The 19368-nt window shown below is 34.6% G+C and overlaps 1 protein-coding gene across 1 annotated transcript; it reads left to right on the forward strand.

The window, feature by feature from the left end:
* The first annotated feature begins 17077 nt into the window (after positions 1-17077).
* Positions 17078-18307, forward strand: LOC108361656 (putative nuclease HARBI1). The gene is made up of 4 exons (XM_017614340.1): positions 17078-17305; positions 17371-17703; positions 17774-17915; positions 17970-18307. The coding sequence occupies exons 1-4, from the start codon at positions 17078-17080 to the stop codon at positions 18305-18307; spliced, it is 1041 nt and encodes a 346-aa protein (XP_017469829.1).
* The last annotated feature ends 1061 nt before the right edge of the window (positions 18308-19368 follow it).

A 19368-nucleotide genomic window follows, 5' to 3' on the forward strand; every position in this document is an offset into this window, starting at 1 on the left:
TCATATATTCATTAAAAGATAATTTGTCATCCGTCTGAAATAAAAAAAAAATTTAAATAAGAAGGATAAAATAGTATTGTGTTATTAATTCAAAAGTAAATAATTGTAGTTCAATAACGAAGGGGGATCTATCCCCCATATCCCCCCTGGCTACGCCACTGGCGCAGAAGCATGGCCAATGACAACATCCGATGAGGCGGCTCTTGGAGTGTTTGAGAGAGAGATTTTCCGGAAGATTTACGGGCCTTTACGCGTTGGCGACGGCGAGTACCGCAGACGATGGAACAATGAGTTGTATGAGCTTTACAACGACATGGACATAGTGCAGCGAATTAAAATACAGCGGTTCCGCTGGCTTGCTGATTCGAGGAGAGGTTGTCAGGTTTAGTATTCCGTCCAATATATTCGTTTATGAGCCTCTTTAGATTTTAAAGAAAGAATGAAGTGAGGCTTATAGGCCTGAAATCCTTTGGATTCACATGAGCAGCCTTGCCTCTTTTGGTAGGAATACAACCTTCGCCTTTTTCCACTCGGATGGTATGTGAGTTAAGGTTAGGCAGGCTGTAAAAATCTGAGAAAGGAGTGGGCACAGCATGTCCTTAGCTTACTGGAGTTGAGCGCGAAACATTCCGTCAAGTCCAGGAGATTTGTAGGGCTGGAAGGACATTGAAGTCCATTCCACCCTTTCATCACTTACGGTATCCCCCAAAGAGAATGTTTAACGATGAGTCCAGCTCACCGAGAGAAACATCCTTCGTGTTCGAGGGACTTCATCAGCGTTTTTTAATTAAGAAAAATGTTTTTTCTTCTTAAAACATTTTACATTAATAATTTGTATCACGACAACGCTATATTTCTTAACAAAAATAATTAAATTACCTTTGTAACATCATCTATGGCAGAACTTTTACAATGAAAAAGCATAAGTGATGCATTTCTCAGCATTAAAAGACAGTAAAAATAAAATTTTTCTATGACAAACCACAAACAATAGCAAATATTGTACCACAGCGCCACTATCGTAAATTTTAGTTAAAAATAAATATTAAACATGAATTCTTCGATCCAATAAACAGTAATATACCATAACTTTCCACAAGAATTTCTTTATTTGATCTAATTTTACTCAGATTTTTCTGTATGCTGGGTCACCAATTTAAATACGCATAAAAAATAAACCAGATCTATAGGCTAAAAATCCGTTTGGAGTTTTGTCATGGGAGATGTGAAAATTATGGACGAGTTTTAAGTGATGTCGGTATATCCTCGTAATTCTCTTTATGAACAGTTATTATTTTCTAATCTGAATGCCTGTGATTCGAATCGAGGAATACATACCGTGGCCAAAATACAAATTAGAACTCGACATTTTAGTAAGTTTTGGCTATTTTTCCTTAGTTTATTTAATGTTTATTATTTATTTTATGAAAGTAAAGCTCGTTTCGCAACAAAACACAGTGCTCTTGAAACAGCCGCCGGCGTTATTAAAATGGATGGAGGAAATTTCGATGAGGAATTATTCCATATGATCTCCATATTCCAAATCTTCAAACCCCGAAATCGTACGTGATCCTATTTTCAAGATATGTGTATGTATATTAGACAGGGTTTGAAAATGCTGTAATTTTTTTATTTTTTTAACTTTTTGTTATTTTATGGCCTTATAACAATTATATTCAACAATTTTTATTGAACTCGAGGCCGTTTTTTAATGAAAGCTTATTGTGGAAAAGCAACAATAATCTGAAAAAATGGTAGAAGTGATAACTATTTTGGAAATCACCACATTTCCTCATCAGACTTCTTTCAGTAGGATTCGAACCGACGATCCCACTGACTCAGCCAGTTGCCTACACTGTGCTAAGTTCGCCTTGTTAATTCTTGTTGCTTATTTCCACTATTTCACTTGTTAAGCCAACCAGTGTTGCCAGGTCTTCGGCATGAGAAAACGTCCCTCTTGGTCTGAAAAAACGTCATTTCCTACCTAAAAACGTCTTTTTCAATTGAATATACAAAAAATTGTTCTTATTAAACTCTTATTGTATACAAAGGTACATATCGAGCCCTAACCGCCAAAATAACGTAAGCGACATTTTTGTCAAAAATGTCTTTTTGATGCAGAAATATTCCTTAAGCATTTAGGTGCATTTCTGCATCAAAAAGAAAATTTTGTATAATAATAATGTATATTAAAATGTCCTTTCGACAGAGCACATTTAAAATTCATTGTAAACTGGTCGTTAATATAAAAATCATTTTATACATACACTTGTGATCAGCTGATTAAGTCATCGATAGTTTGATCGATTTTGGCTGTTTCTCTTTCGTTTATTTAATGTTTATTATTTTTCCATAAAAGCCAAGCTCGTTAACAAACAAAATATAAATCCACAAAAATTGTGCAAAAATTATAAACAATCTGCAAATTTTCAGCTTGATTTTCAACTTTTTATTCAGAGTTTTTAGAATTTTTGTCGAGTATGCAGTTTGATAGCCCATTAATAATGTGCAAGTTTAAACAGGCTAAATAATCGCGTTGATTTTTAATAATTTTTTTTTTTTTGTTGACATTTGGATAGGGGCTCGGTTGTCGAAAATGCTAAATTACGGTCTGCTAAGAAGGAGCATAGCAACAGGTCCATTCAATATCAAAAAATTGTTACGAATTGTTGCTAGTACATGCAAGTTTTTACTGGGAATGCATTCAATAACCCAAAATATTTGCAAGAGGGAGCGAATTCGAGAGCGTAACAACCCGAGAGAGCTGCAAATTCTTGCAAGTAAAAATTTTACTAGCAGGAATTTGCAGGAGTCAAAAAGTAAGGTTATGTTTCAAATTCAAATGTAAACAAACTGTTTAAGAGGATTATTTGATGAAACATAATTAGTGAAATGAAAATATGGATGAAAAATTTAAATCTATTGTATATTTTTTTATTTTTATTACGATGGAAACTATTCCCAATTTAAAAGAAAATTGAGCGCCAAAATTTAACCGTCAGAAAGTGTCAAAATGGCTTAAATTGTTAAGTTTTTACTAGTTTTTCGTTCAATAACTTTCTGTAAATTTTCTCTTGCTCTCAATTTTACTCTCTATTTTTCTTTTACGCTCTCGCTGCAAGTACTTACTGGAAAAGTTGTTGAATGGACCTAATATTTCAGTCTATTTTGTGTTCATTACATTTTCAATGAAGTCTAAAAAAGTCGCCTACTTTTTTCTGACGTTTTATGCTGCACAGCTTTTTTGATGTTTTTGTGAGCGTGCCTACTGCAATAGATCGGCTCTTCCTGAATTGGCTTTAAATGTGCAATTGCAAACATTACAGCAAGCCTCGTAACCTCAAGTGTTTACACAACCAGCCTTTGAACACGGGATCCTTAGTCCAAGAATCCAGAAAAAATTTATTTTGAAGCAGCTGCAGCAAAACACAAAGATTGTACAGATTTATTAAGAAAATAATTCAAAATCAATTCTACTTATAAGATTTAGTAACAAAGAAAAATTACTTGGAAGTTAAAAACGTCATTTTTTACACAAAAAACGTCCAAACGTCAACAGGGTACAAAAAACGTCCAAATGACGTTAAAAACGTCAACCTGGCAACGCTGAAGCCAACTACAATCAAGCGCAGCTATTCCGCTGCAAATCACTTGATCATGTGGTTGTTGGTTTTGTTGGGTTTTTGTTAATATTTCTATTATTAGAATGTTTAACTTTTTTAGGTGTGCTCATCTTTAAGTTATTTGTTTTTGTTATTTTATGGCCTTATAACAATTATATTCAACAATTGCTCGATTGTAGTTGGTTGTAGCGGATATGTGAATCTAGATCTTTCGAGTTTAAAAAATATTTCAGGCTACATTTTATTTCGTGTAGTAGATGAGAAATTAAAACATCGGTAAAACATCGATGTATTGTTTTTATAACCGATGTTTTTTAACATCGATGTTTGTTGTGGGAACATCGATGTTTTCAAACATCATTATTCAAAAGTGCAGAGTTTAGCTTTACTAATCTAATGTGTCTTGATTTAGCCTACTGCGATTATCCGTTAGAATTATCTTCAAAGAGGAAAACGCTTACTCAATGGTAACATGTTAAATGCACATACACATTTAATAGGAAAAAAAGTAAGTGCGCCTGGGCCACACTGTAAAAGTAAAACTTACGTTACTTATCTATCTATACATACACACATCTGCTTTTGCTTAAGGTTATATTTTTCCCTTTTTTTCTATCAATGTAGATCCCTACCTCTACAACAGTTCGTTTTAATAACATTGACGTTATTCTGTTTTTTCCATTATCTTCACTTTTATCTTTATACTCTATCGATAACAAAATCGATTATAACGTCCATCAAAATATCGATAACAAAATCGATGACAAATTCGATAAAAATTTTAATAGCAACATCGATAACACCATTGGTAGCTAAATCGATTAGAAAATAGATAAAAATATCGATAACAAAATCGATAAATATCGTTCACCAAATCGATCAATATCGATAACAAAATCGATAAATATCGATAACAAAATCGATAAATATCGATAACAAAATCGATAAGTATCGATAAAAAATCGAAAACAAAATCCATAAATATCGATAACAAAATCGACAAATATTGATAACAAAATCGGATAAATATCGATAACAAAATTGATAAATATCGCTAACAAAGTCGATAAATATCGATAACAAAATCGATAAGAATCGATAAAACAAATCGATAATTATCGATAAAAAAATCGATAATTATCGATGACAAAATCGATGAACATCGATAACAAAATCGGTAAATATCGATATCAAATTCGATAAATATCGAAACAAAATCGATAAATATCGATAACAGAACCGATAAAAAATATCGATTATTTTATCAATAAGTCTCGAGAATCCCGAAAATCCCAAAATAGTTTCCAGATTGAGTCTCTGTGTCTCTCTCTATATCCTTTCCTCTTTAATTACCTCTATTTTAATCTCTCTTCCCCATCTTCATCTTTGCTTTTATCGGTATCCTCGTCATCCTTTTTGTCTTTACTTTTATATTCATAATTTTTTTCAGCTACATATTCCCCTTCACATTTGCCCTTATATATATGAGTAAAGTGTTTAAATTTACCTTGGTCTTCATTTTTGCCTTTATCTTTACGCATCTTTGTTTTTGTTTTTAGTTTCACCTTTGCTTTTAACCTTTTCTTCATTTATGTACGTAGTCACCTTTAGTTTCATTCTTGTATTGGTCTTTTTCTAAGTGTTATTCTTTAACCTTTTATTAGCAAATTTTTGTTAAATTAATACCATATGCATACACACAAGAAGCACTTGTTTCAGCCCCGACCATTTCCGTTGCACCATTTCCGTTGCATACACACAAGAAGTACTTGCTTCAGCCCCTACCATTTCCCTTGCACCATTTCTGTTGCATCACTTCCCTTGCATTATTTCCGTTGCAACATTTCCGTGTGCAATTTCCGCTGAATTTGCCAATTTACCGCTGGTTAAGAAGTCTCACTTCAAAATTGCATGAATTTAAGACCAAATCAGGTTAGCTGGGTAGGGGGAATAGCTAAGCAAACGTTGCTTAATGCGTACAGCTCAGGTTCGGAGTTTTTTTTCTCTTTCCAAAATTGCAAAATATTGACATCGCTGCGCACTAGTGGTAAATGAAGATTTGCAACATTTGAATAAGCATCAACATAAACTGTACCCCCAGAAGTGGCATTCATCTTTTGCATTAAATGAATTCAGCATCTCTTCTGCCTCGTCTTCGAAGGCATTTTCTTGTTTCATTTCATTTATTTATTTAAATGCACATATAAGACATAGCCTTTTATAGTGCCATATATCATAACAATTACATAATAATAAAAGTTTGCCATATTTCATAACAACTACATAATAATAAAATTTTGGTAGCTAAAGGAATATATGTATACTAATCAGTCGTTAAAAGAGTTTTTAAACATATCATATACTTTTAAGTTGAAGAAAGAAATAGTAAAGTGGGAAACAACAATTTTTAATAAGATGGTATAGGGTTTAGTTTGAGAAGAAAGAATACACAGCCGATTTGAAGCGCTTTGGACTAGTTTCCGATTTTAGTTTTTTTGGCAAAGAATTCCACAACTGTACGGCTCTACCAAAAGCATTTATGTTTGCTAATAATGCATTATCGGCACTCATATTTTCTAAAGGGTGAACACACCAAAACTGCGACACTTAGAAATTACTACCAGAAACAAAATAGAAGGCTTTGAAATTATTTTTTTTTTGTATTATGTAACTTGGAAGTTTATATGTTATTAAAATGTTAAAATATTAGTTATTATTTGCTCCACATGCAAGTGATCGGTATTTTCATCGCACACGCGCCATCATGTTCTGCACGACTGCATCATCGAGTTTACGCGATGCGCACAACGACTTTGTTTTGCACTCTTCAATATTTTTCACTGTTTCACCTGTTTTCTGCAAGATTTCTTTGACAATTGACCAATATTCCCCAATAGGACGTGGATCTGGGCTATTGGGTGGATTGCAGTCGTGAGGTACAAAATTGATGTTATTTGCATTATACCACGGCAATGTGTCCTTGGCATAGTGGCAGGTTGCCATGTCCGCCTAGAACAGTGGCTTACTCCTTATCTGTTGATAAATGACAAAAGACGCCTTTTGAGGCACTCATCCCGATAAACTTGATCATTCATTGTCCCGGATGGGAAAAAAGGGCTGCTCTTACGGCCACACGATCAAATAGCTTGCCAAACCATGTGGTTTTTTGGAAATTTGGACTCCATTTTCAGCTTATAACTTTCAGGGCATCTTGACGACTTGCACCAGTATAAAAATCTCGACCTGCAATATATTTTGAATTCTTATAGCAGTAGGTTTCGTAGTCCATAACAATGCAGTTGTATTTTTTAATTTAGAATTCATACAACTTCCGAATGCGGGATTTCGCTGTAACATTCTACTTTGCGCCTCGGTCTGGCGCTGTTTGAGCTGTAGAACATCTCAATGAAGCTTTCCGCTTTACCTTTTGTACGAAAAACTGCGACCTGCGTACGGATTTTGCAACACAACGGGACAAAATCTTCGGAAATCGCGAAAACGCACTGAGGACCTTCCGAGCACTGTTTTTATCACTTTGACCATGCTAACCCCCGCTCCCTGGTTTTCTCGTAACTGCCAGGCCTTATTTATACCGATTAAGACCCTGCAAACTGTCGAATAGTGCAATCTTTAATTTTTTAGCAATTTTACGTGTACTTAAGGCCGGATCATTTATAAACTCGTGCAAAATGGTTTGTCTCGTTTCTAACTCGGTTGCCATTTTTAACTCAACTAGGAATCGAATTCAAATAAAATTTTTTCTACGTCCAACTAAGGTCATGGTCAGCTTATGGTATTTGAATTTAAAAATATTGAATTCATTTTGGGTAAGTTATAAGCTTCCCAAAGTGTCGCAGTTTTGGTGTGTTAACCCTTTAATACTACAGAAATAGTTCGCAGATTTTCCCACAGACCTTTAAGTAATCAACGGCTTCCTGCCGTTTGTGGGGATCTAAGATGTGATCGAACCTTGGATCTAAGAAGAGGCATGCTTTGAAGCTTTCGTTCTCCAGAAGCTTTGCTGTACGCTTCTCCATGCTTTCTAAAAGTTTATTTCCAATTTTCCTGATCAGTTCTTTGTTGTGATTATTTTCCACAATTCGTTCAATTAACATTCTGCACTTTAACCACTGCGCTTAAAAGTTGCCATAATGCAATTGCTCCGCCTGATATTTAATTGTAGTTTTTGGTAAGGGATCAAAAACAGCGCCATAGAATACCATGAAATCCCAAAGAACATCTTCTTCGATACTTTTGTTCCCAACAGACTCAACTGCACTGAGAACTTCTTTTGCAGACAAAAGCGTTTGCATCATGTTAAAGGTAGCACCCCATCTTGTGGAGCAATCAAGTGGGGGAAATTTTAGATTTCTTAGTTCGAATGCATCTTTAAAGCCATTTGATGGTTTTCGAAAAATTTTTGTAAAGTTCCTACAAGTTAATAAAAAGCCTTCAATTTGTGCATCATTCGTCACGTCTAGCACGCACAGCTGAGCTGTATGGACTGCACACCTACAAACTTGTATATGCTCAACGCGAAAATCTGATGCTCCTTTTAAATTATCTATATTGTTTAAATATGTACCGTTAAGCGCTTCTATTTCGTGGTCTTCGTAGTAATCGGACAGAGTTTTTGTGGTTTTTATTATGTTAGCCGTATTATCGGATGTAATAGAAATTATTTGGTTCAATTTAACATCGTATTTTTGTAGGGTTCTTAAGACTTCTGCAGCCAAATTATTCGACGCGCTTGCACCAGTGCCCTTTAACTCCACCATTCCCAATATAAAATATCGAATCTCATCGTCCTTTATAAATTGAGCACTTATGCCGAGTTTTAAGAAACAAAATTCTGGAGTTCATTTCACTCTTCATTTCTAGTCTTATATTTAAAGCTGTAAAATAACGAAATTTCGGATACGCGTATGTATTCGTTACTAATCCAATCAACACCGGTCTCTTTCGTATCGTTACTTTACTCGTTACTTTTGATACACGCACTTGTACCTCACGAGAATCATCGCAGCAAATATTGCAGCGTAAGGAAATGTTCGTTCTTCCATATGCATACATGTACATACATATGTATATACATATGTATACACGCAATATATTTTTGTATCGATTCGAACAATTTGATACAGGCTGTGTTTCTTTATACATTCCGGATAATCCCATTTCACAGCCGGAATAAACATAATGCGTTTGAAATTTACGTCAGCATATCATCAGGAACGTTCTAAATCTAGATAAACAAAAAAGTTTATTCCAAACGTTCAGAATGAATAAAGAAATTCACCCACAATCAAGCACTTGTACCTCACAGGAATCATGCATGCATGTACGTACATATAGAGGCAACACACTTTAGTATCGATACGAAAAACAGTTTCGTTACCGCACAATATGTTGTGTTGTATTGATTCTCGTTGATGGTACATATACGGAACATTCGAGTAACGAGACTATTACCGTGGAAACACAATGCCGGCGAACGGCGAACTCACCACTGCGAAATTACCGCTGTCCAAATTAGAACACCCGCCATTGAACACGGGCAAAGCGAAATGCGAAGTTCGCTCGGCGGCGTTTCGTGGCGATAGATTTATTTCTATCGCTCTGCTGGGCGATGGCGGCAGTACATGCCAAAGGTGGCCGTATGTTTTTTTACTTTCAAAGATTTAGAATAAAACAGCATGTAACACGAATTATTTTTGATGGTTGAAAATTACAGTGAACGATTCGTTAAATCTGTCTTAAAATAAAATAATTTATAATAATTCCCCCTTGCCTTATATTTATATTTATTATCATTTCATCATTTCTAAATATGGTTTNGTCTTATATTTAAAGCTGTAAAATAACGAAATTTCGGATACGCGTATGTATTCGTTACTAATCCAATCAACACCGGTCTCTTTCGTATCGTTACTTTACTCGTTACTTTTGATACACGCACTTGTACCTCACGAGAATCATCGCAGCAAATATTGCAGCGTAAGGAAATGTTCGTTCTTCCATATGCATACATGTACATACATATGTATATACATATGTATACACGCAATATATTTTTGTATCGATTCGAACAATTTGATACAGGCTGTGTTTCTTTATACATTCCGGATAATCCCATTTCACAGCCGGAATAAACATAATGCGTTTGAAATTTACGTCAGCATATCATCAGGAACGTTCTAAATCTAGATAAACAAAAAAGTTTATTCCAAACGTTCAGAATGAATAAAGAAATTCACCCACAATCAAGCACTTGTACCTCACAGGAATCATGCATGCATGTACGTACATATAGAGGCAACACACTTTAGTATCGATACGAAAAACAGTTTCGTTACCGCACAATATGTTGTGTTGTATTGATTCTCGTTGATGGTACATATACGGAACATTCGAGTAACGAGACTATTACCGTGGAAACACAATGCCGGCGAACGGCGAACTCACCACTGCGAAATTACCGCTGTCCAAATTAGAACACCCGCCATTGAACACGGGCAAAGCGAAATGCGAAGTTCGCTCGGCGGCGTTTCGTGGCGATAGATTTATTTCTATCGCTCTGCTGGGCGATGGCGGCAGTACATGCCAAAGGTGGCCGTATGTTTTTTTACTTTCAAAGATTTAGAATAAAACAGCATGTAACACGAATTATTTTTGATGGTTGAAAATTACAGTGAACGATTCGTTAAATCTGTCTTAAAATAAAATAATTTATAATAATTCCCCCTTGCCTTATATTTATATTTATTATCATTTCATCATTTCTAAATATGGTTTCGGTGAACGACGGCATCGCCCAATTCGGCGAACTTCGCCGTTCGCCTGGTATTGTGTTTCAAGCATTATGTGAGTAACGAAACGAATCTTGCAGCGTAAAGAAATATTCGTTCGTACATATGTACATATATACATATGTATACTCGCAACATTTTTTTGTATCGATTCGAACAATTTGATACAATCAAGCACTTCTACCCAGTGATGGAAAAGTAGGCACAATAGTGCCGTTTTTGGCCCTTACATTCTTAGGGGCACTATCATAAAATATAGAAGTTTAGCATAAAATGCCAATATATAACAAAAAAGCACATACCACGTTATAGATTAAAAAATTACAAAAAGTGAAAATTAAAAGCACCTAACAATTAAAGTAAAGGCCCCTTTACATACAGCTTTGGCGTTGCGTTGGCGTTGGCGCCGCTTCGACAGCTGACTATGAATACATGCATTTATATGAAAGTCTCCATATAACCAAGGTTGGGATACGCCAACGCCAACACAACGCAGAAAGGTGGCCAACTCTCAACTTTTCGCATGCGTCGTTCGTCAGCTGTTCTAAATAATCGAAATTATGTGATTTAATTTTCTTTTTTAATCAAATGCGGGCAAGAAATATAGTTTTTAATGCAATGATTGATGTAAAATTTTGATTTATCTGCCGCTAGTGTGTTAATTTAGTGACCAAAGTATTCTCTGATAAGCGTTCATTGTAGCAAGCACGGACGTTACTCGCGCTGCTGTCAAAGCGACGCCAGCGCCAACGCAACGCCAAAGTTGTATGTGGACGTGCCTTTAGGGCTGTGAGAAATATTTACAAACCGCTTAATTCTGTTGTGAATATGTAGTACGAAAAGTAAGTTTTCGCCACAACAAGCTTTTAATTCAGAATTTTTGGAAAGACTCTAAGTTCGCAGTTTTATAGTTTATTAAATGAAAGTGGCAGTTTCTGCAATATCCCGATCATTTTTGATATTTTTTACTGACGGTGTCATACATTTTGATCTGTTTAAAAAAATTTCGAGCACACTTTATATGGAAAAAAATGCATAGCATCGAAAACTTGGAATCTCCCTAAAAATTCTGAATTCAAAGTATTTTGTTGCGAAAACCTGCCGAGTTTTTATAATTTTTGTACAAAGTTTGAAATGCCGATTTGTGTTCATTTATTGTGTTTATTAAATTATGAATTAGACTTTTATTTAAAATCAATTAAAAAATAATCAATGAAAATAATAGGCGAAACTGGTCCAAATATCTTACTGCCCTTACTTCGCAAATAGGTACATACATATGAGTGTAAGAATGTCAGAATAGCTGTACTTCGGCGTATTTCCCTTCCGTAATTGGAATTCTGTTTACTATGAATTTATGTTTTATGTCTAAAAGCCAACATAGACGGTGCGTCTGACTCGCGAGTCAACTGTGTACGTGTTCACTCGCCTTTCGACTACACACAGTTGAGTCATTCAGAGTCATACCAGGGTCATGTCGGTGTAACTGACACATATTTATTTTTACCTTCCTTTTATTAGCTCGGGATGTAACTATGTAATATTGATGCGCCTAAAAGATTTCTATTCTCAAGTTGCATACCTGAAGACAGTACGAATGGCAATTATAATAGGGAGGTTTTAGTTTTTTAAACTATAATTTTATTACTTAGCATATCCAAACCGACTCGCGATTTAGACGCACCGTGTATGCCACTTATAGAGAATCCCTCATAAAAGTGATTTACTGTAATAATTTAGTTAATTAATAATTTTTATATTAAGAAATAATTATTATAAAAGAAATTCAATTTTGTGGCATTTTCATATTCTTTTCGGCACAATTTTTGAAGACCTTTATGCACATTTTGAAATTTTGAAATTCCATCCCTGCTTGTACCTCACACGAATCATGCATATANTAGTTAATTAATAATTTTTATATTAAGAAATAATTATTATAAAAGAAATTCAATTTTGTGGCATTTTCATATTCTTTTCGGCACAATTTTTGAAGACCTTTATGCACATTTTGAAATTTTGAAATTCCATCCCTGCTTGTACCTCACACGAATCATGCATATACACCACAATATAACCAGTAAACAACCTTCGGTGAATTTGGCGACTGCCTTCCTCGGGGATGAATATGCTAGGGATGAAATTATTGGTACACACGCCTTCCAAGCACGCAGGGTTGCTTTTAATAAGCAAAAATAATTAACTCCAAATAGTTTCAAAAAGTATAGTGTAAAACGAAATTTATTGAATAATTCCACATAAAATGGTATACATAAATGACGCATTTTCTAAACGCTTTAAATTAAACGCATTTGAGAATTGATAGAAAAGTACTACGGATTGTAAATTTTTGTTAACTATGAGGTGAATGAAAATTTTCAACCCGGCCTGATGGTTTGATTTTATTACTAAGGCGTCTAATAAATTCATGGCTTTTAGTTCTAGAAGAATAAATGTCAGTAAAGACAAGTCTTTTTTGTATAATTTCTGATTTTAATTGCTCAACTTCTTTTGAACCAGAGCAACTGTCAAAAATTTCCAGCTGCAAAAAGGTAACGAATTGGCACAGCAGAAATGTAAATTTTTCTCGCCATAATAAAACGTTTTTTCAACAACTGATTAAAAAGAGAAAATTTGGAAAGACCATACAAAAATTTTGAGATTTCTCGTTGTTAATACGAATGCCATAGTTTTTACCTAGCTCGTAGGACTACGCAAAATTTTGACAGCTTGTAAATATGTATACACATAAAGTTGTTGGCGGTAATAAGGAGTCAAAATTAAAATGGAGAAAAGAACAAAAAGCGTAGGTTAGTTGTCAGTTATAAAATAAATCCAATTTATTTGCGAATATTTGTTTATTCTTTTTATTGAAAGGCAACCAATCGGAAAAGCTTGTGTTAATTATATTGATAACAGAACCTGGCAGCTCGCACGTTGTCTAAATTCTCAAGTAACATAAAGTCCACAAAAGAATAAGTACGCCATGTATAAATTTTAACAATACACAAAAATAGAGCTTTCGCACCAGTGTTTGTTTGGTTTTTCAACACCATTTATAATTTCCTTTTAATAAAATCATGATTTGACAAATACTTAAATTTATTTATCTAATAATAATACAGCACACAACCCTGAAATCTAAGAAAAAGTCTGAGGAAGGCCATTAAATAGCAGCACACAACCCCGTGCCTTCCTCAGGAGTGAATATAACTACAACAACAACGACTACTACAACAACAACCCAAAAATGTTGGTTACTGTCTATACTGTGATATACACACGCAACACATTTCATTATCGATACGAAAAACAGTTTCGTTACCGCACAATATGTTGTGTTGTATTGACTGACGTGCGGTGATGGTGCATATACGGAATATGCGAGTAACGAGATTATTATGTGAGTAACGATTCGGTTGATGGTGTATATACGGAACATGCGAGTATCTCACAAGAATCATCGCAACCATGATACAAAAAAGAAGGTAATTTCAATAAACAACTTTTGACGGATAATAAAATTTTCTGAAGTTTGCCACTTTGATAATATTTAAACAATAAATCGGAGTATTTTCTTTCCCAAATTTATACCAATGTAATAACATTTCAAATCAAAAGCCATTATCAGTGCTTGGTACTTTTAAAGGAGACTTTATCGTAATTGTTCTTTTCATTTTGTAATTAAAACCACGCGCGCACTATTCTGTTATTTCTTGGTTTTCTTATTTTGAATGCAATCTTGCGATTTAAGAATCGAATTCTAAAGAATGTTCTTCGCAAACAAAACCTTTTTATATTTTGGTTCAAATTTACTTTTAAATTTCTCATCAGATTTTGCAAAAAATTAGACTTTGTGATTAGCACATCATCATTAAATTTCACAAATTTTTAATTTATGCAAAACACCTGAAATCGGCTTGAACAGACCGCCCTAAAGTACAAAACCGTGTATCAACTAAATGCACAACTGCGTATGTGAGGTTGCATAAATTATTTTGTAGAGAGTAAAAACACTCATATTTCAAAATGGTTCTCTTTTTTACAAAGAAATCGCATTTCAGCACGAATGGATAAAGCTTGAGCCAAGAGCTTGTGTGAGCAAAGCCAATTTTTGGCAAAAAATGTCAGTTACGCGGTTTTGCAGAACGACGATACGCGGTTTTTTACTTTAAGCGACGATATGTAAGTATATACTTTCTTCATGCGTTCTGAAACCTAGTCGTCAACTCCATTTTCGAAATCCCGTAGCCGGCATAATTTTCTAGTTCATCATATTCCACACTTTTGAATGTACTGAAAAAATCTTCTGCTTAAAAAAAATATGTCTTCTAGTGATCAGGTAGCATGAATTTGATGAAATGTCATAATTTTATTAAAAGTCAAATGGTTAACAACAACAACGAATGTCATTAAATGAAACTACCTTCTTTTTTGTATCATGATCGCAACGATTCTTGCAGAGTAAGGAAATGTTCGTTCATACATATACATAGATGTATATATATACATGTACATATATACGCAACATAGTTTTGTATCGATTCGAACAATTTGTTACAATCAAGCACTTGTACCTCACACGAATCATGCATGCATGTACGTACTTACACACGCAACACACTTTAGTATCGAAACGAAAAACAGTTTCGTTACCGCACAATATGTTGTGTTGTATTGATTCACGATGATGGTGCATATACGGAACATGTGAGTAACGAGATTATTATGTGAGCAACGATTCGGTACTTCGAGTCAGGGGTTGTACTCGTTACTCAGTAACGAATACATACGGTTTGCTACAGCTCTACTTATATTTTCTGCAACCTTATTGAGTGTTTCTTGGAAATTTTTTACATTTAAAGTAAACCGCTTGCCAATTTTTACTCCCCATCCATCGCCAATCGGATCAACGAGGTTTCTTAGGTTGGGAGAGTTCAAAACATTAAATGGAATATACGATCGCAAAAGTATTTTTTTATTCGTTTAAATTTTCATTATTTGTTTTTTTGGCGAAATTATGTGAGATGCTGGGATAGGCGAATTCATGGCATTTGATTTGTTTATTTCTATTTTGTGTAGTTTTTGCAAATGAGTTTTTGAGTTGTTTGCTCTATTGAGTTTTTAAATTTGAATCGCAATATTTGCATATAGCTCTTCCTATTTCTTTCTTATTTTCAAAATGATCCCAAATACCACATAAACGATTTTTTCGTGGGGCCATGGTTTTTATTAATAGTTTTAAATACACTGAACTAAGACTTAGTCAAAAGCAGTTCCAAGCTAAAAAGTAAGTAAGCAAAAGTAAAACAAATTACAAAATAGTTGGCTCCTCAAACTTACGCTTCACAGAAAAGCAAAAGCGAAGCTAAAGAAAATGTAAATCAGTTCGAATCATGATACAATTATTAAAGGTTTTGTAAGTAGCTTTTTTCTAAAATTTGGCACTCCCACCCACAGGGATGGTTTATGGAAGCAGGAGAAAAACGGGAAGGATTCAATCACACTTCCTAAAATGGGAGCTAAATTCCATAAAAAGGTGTGGATTTGATTTAATTATTTAATTTAAACAAGCTTATTTACATCGAATATAACCCCCGATTGTTATTAAAAATAAATATTTCTATGTATATACGAAACTTGCCTACGTGAAATGGCGCATAACTCGAGAATGGATGGTCCACTTTCAGTTTTTTTTTTTTGTTGTATTTGTTTGCCAGATGATGGATATGAAGAAGCTACCCTGCAAGAACAGTGACTATCATTTGACAAATCATTTGAGTGGCAACCCTGCAAGAACAGTGACCATCATTTGACAAATCATTTGACTGGCAAGGCTGATAGAGATTTCTGTCACTGGCTACCTACAAGTTTCTATCACATTCTAAAGGGCAGTGTGAAAAATCTGATGTAAACATTTGTGTACATATGATCTTCCGTCTTCCTCCAACTTATGGCCTTATATATTGGTCTCTTTTTAACCAACGCAAAATTTGCAAATGTGTTAGTAAGATAAATGAGAATGTGTTAGTTTCCATCACACAATTCTTGTAGGGAAGACTGATAGAAATTTCTGTCACTGGCTACCTACAAGTTTCTATCAAATTCTAAAGGGCAGTGTGAAAAATCTGATGGAAACTTTTATGTACGTGTGATGCTTCATCTCCTTCTAACATATACGTTCTGGCGTATTGCTAGACTGCTTACTCCCTTTGAGTTCGGCCTTCAAATTTTAATCATCAGTGATGTAAATCTTCGACAATTATGAGTGATCAACCTTGATAGAAATATAAGTCAGTAATGTGCAATCAAATTTAATGTAATAACCGATCAATCATGACACATCAGTAGTGCGATTCACTAACCTGTTTTAACGATATTCGCATCTTTATCTCAGCTTAACGATATTTTTAACGTTCTTGCTATTCGGTAATCCTTTTCATGAAAATATTCGCTATCGCAAAATCAGCTGTTGTCGTTAAAGATTCGAAGTTGTCGTCATCTAATTTTATGTTGTTAAGAAACAAGCAAATACAAATTGGAGTGTATTTAACAAAAAATAAGACTAATGTCAACCCCAAATAGGTAGAAAAAGTGCAAATTGTGTGGCTAATTGAGATTTGTTGAAATAGAGTGTACGGATACATGGCCCTTGAGTATTTGCTGTATGATGTTTTCAGGGACGGACCGGAGTTAAATACACACCCAGCAGATCGACGTGCACTCCGGGATGCCGACAATGCACTCGAATTGCCACCTTCGGAGTTCCGGAAACTTTACCGGTTAAGTCCCGACGTGGCCAACGACGTAGTTGCACAGCTGGATAATAATTTAAAAGGATCCAGAATAACTGCTTTATCTAGTGAAAAACAGGTAAGTCAATGTTTAGGATGTTTACAACATAATATACTTAAGAAAACTACTTTTCATTTTGGTAGGTTCTGTCTGCTTTACGCTTTTACGCTACTGGTTGTTACCAACGCCCTGTAGGAGAGCAGTGGGGCATTTCAATGAGCCACTCGTCAGTAAGCCGTTGCGTACACCGGGTGACAGATGCGATCAACAGTAATTTATTTTTCACCAAAGTAAAGTTTCCAATGACCCAGATTGAACGCCAAGCTGCAAAAGAAATATTTGCGTTAGCACCTTCTTCATTTGTTGGAGGCACTATAGGGGCAATCGATTGCACCCATGTGTCGATTTTAGGTCCCAAAAGTCATGAGGAGGCTTACGTGAACCATCATGGCTACCACTCAATAAACGTTCAAATGGTAAGCGAAGTTTTTATGAATGAAAAAAATAAATATGTGGTTATACTTGTTATGACTATATTTGCTATAGATTTGTGATCCCAATTTGAAAATTTTGAACGTGAATGCCAGGTTTCCGGGGGCACGGCACGACTCATATATTTGGAGCTCGTCTGCCATAAGAAGAGTAATGCAGCGATCTTATGAAAATGGCAATCACATGTTTTTGATCGGTAAGTTAAGTTTAATTCATCTTATAATGCAATTTTACAAAAAAATAACTGCAGGTGATTCTGGATACCCATTGGAGCCGTGGCTTATGACGCCATTACCAAACCAACCAGAGGCGACACCTAAATTTCGGTATAATGAGGCGCTCTGCAAGGCTCGCAATCCAATTGAGAGACTTTTTGGCGTTCTTAAAGGAACACGCAGCAAAGAGTGCTCCTTTATGATCCCAAATTCGCTGGTAAAGTTGTTAACGCGTGCGCAGTGTTGCACAACATGCGTTTGGGTGAGCAAACATCTGAGCTCGACAGTGTTACTCCAACAACCTCAGCTGACAATAATCCTGTCAATACAAATACACCATCTTCCGCGGCAAAAGGTGTTCAAGAACGACTAATTGCTAACTTCTTTTCCTAGAACATACGTTAAAATATGTGGAAAATTACCTACGAACAATACTCAGATGTTTATATTATCAAGTTTACAGGATTTAAACTTTGTGCGAAACTCGCGAAAATTCTACAGATTGATTTATACGGATGATGGAAAAATTTCAAAACTGTAAAAACACTAAATTGCGAATACTTCTGTGAGTGACTGTATGTACATACATACTTATGTACATGAGAGCATATATAGACTAGTTGTTCCAGAAACCCCATATATGTATGTATTTAAAACCATGTAATAAACAATGGAAGCGCGAGTTTTTAAGTCTGGACAAGTATTTTTTTATTACATTTTAATTNAAAAATAAACGCGAATTTTTAGCTGCTTGAAACTTCCACTTTATCAAGCTCCAATTTAATGGGCTATAAAACTGCATACTTAGAATTTTTCTACAAATTCTGAATAAAAAGTGTCTAATTGTAAAATTTTGTTGAATTTTTCAAATTTTTCTACAAAGTTTGAAATTTAGACTTATGGTTTTTGCTAGATAATGAGCTGCATTTTTATCAAAAAAAATATTATAAATATTAAACAAACAAAAGAAAACCGGGGAATTTTTAAGCAAAAAACAAAACCGACTTCAATTCTCATATAAAAAAAATTATATATATATATATATATATATCATGATCCAATGATCGGGTCTAAACCAGATTATTATGGGACCACCTCTAAGGTACTACCTTTCCGATGTAAAAAGAATTATCAAAATCGGTTGACGTGGTCACATTACTGTAGGTACATATGTAGTATCTTAAATATTACTTAAGGTATTATAAAACTTCAATAACACAGTAACAAAAAATTAAATTCAGGCACATACAGTATTGGACATATCTATAGCACCCCCCTTCAAAGCGATATTGTTTGCCACTTATGTTTAGTTATTTGTTTTTAAGAATTTTCAATTAAAATACAGTTCATTCTCTAACAAAACTCACATAAACTCACGTTTAAAACTCTTTAAAAGACCGCAAAAAAGCGCAACAAACTTTCCCTTAAATTTCA

The sequence above is a fragment of the Rhagoletis zephyria genome, unplaced genomic scaffold (genome assembly GCF_001687245.7).
Source record: "Rhagoletis zephyria isolate East Lansing unplaced genomic scaffold, Rhagoletis_zephyria_1.1 Rzeph_scaffold_00811, whole genome shotgun sequence".
Taxonomy (NCBI): domain Eukaryota; kingdom Metazoa; phylum Arthropoda; class Insecta; order Diptera; family Tephritidae; genus Rhagoletis; species Rhagoletis zephyria.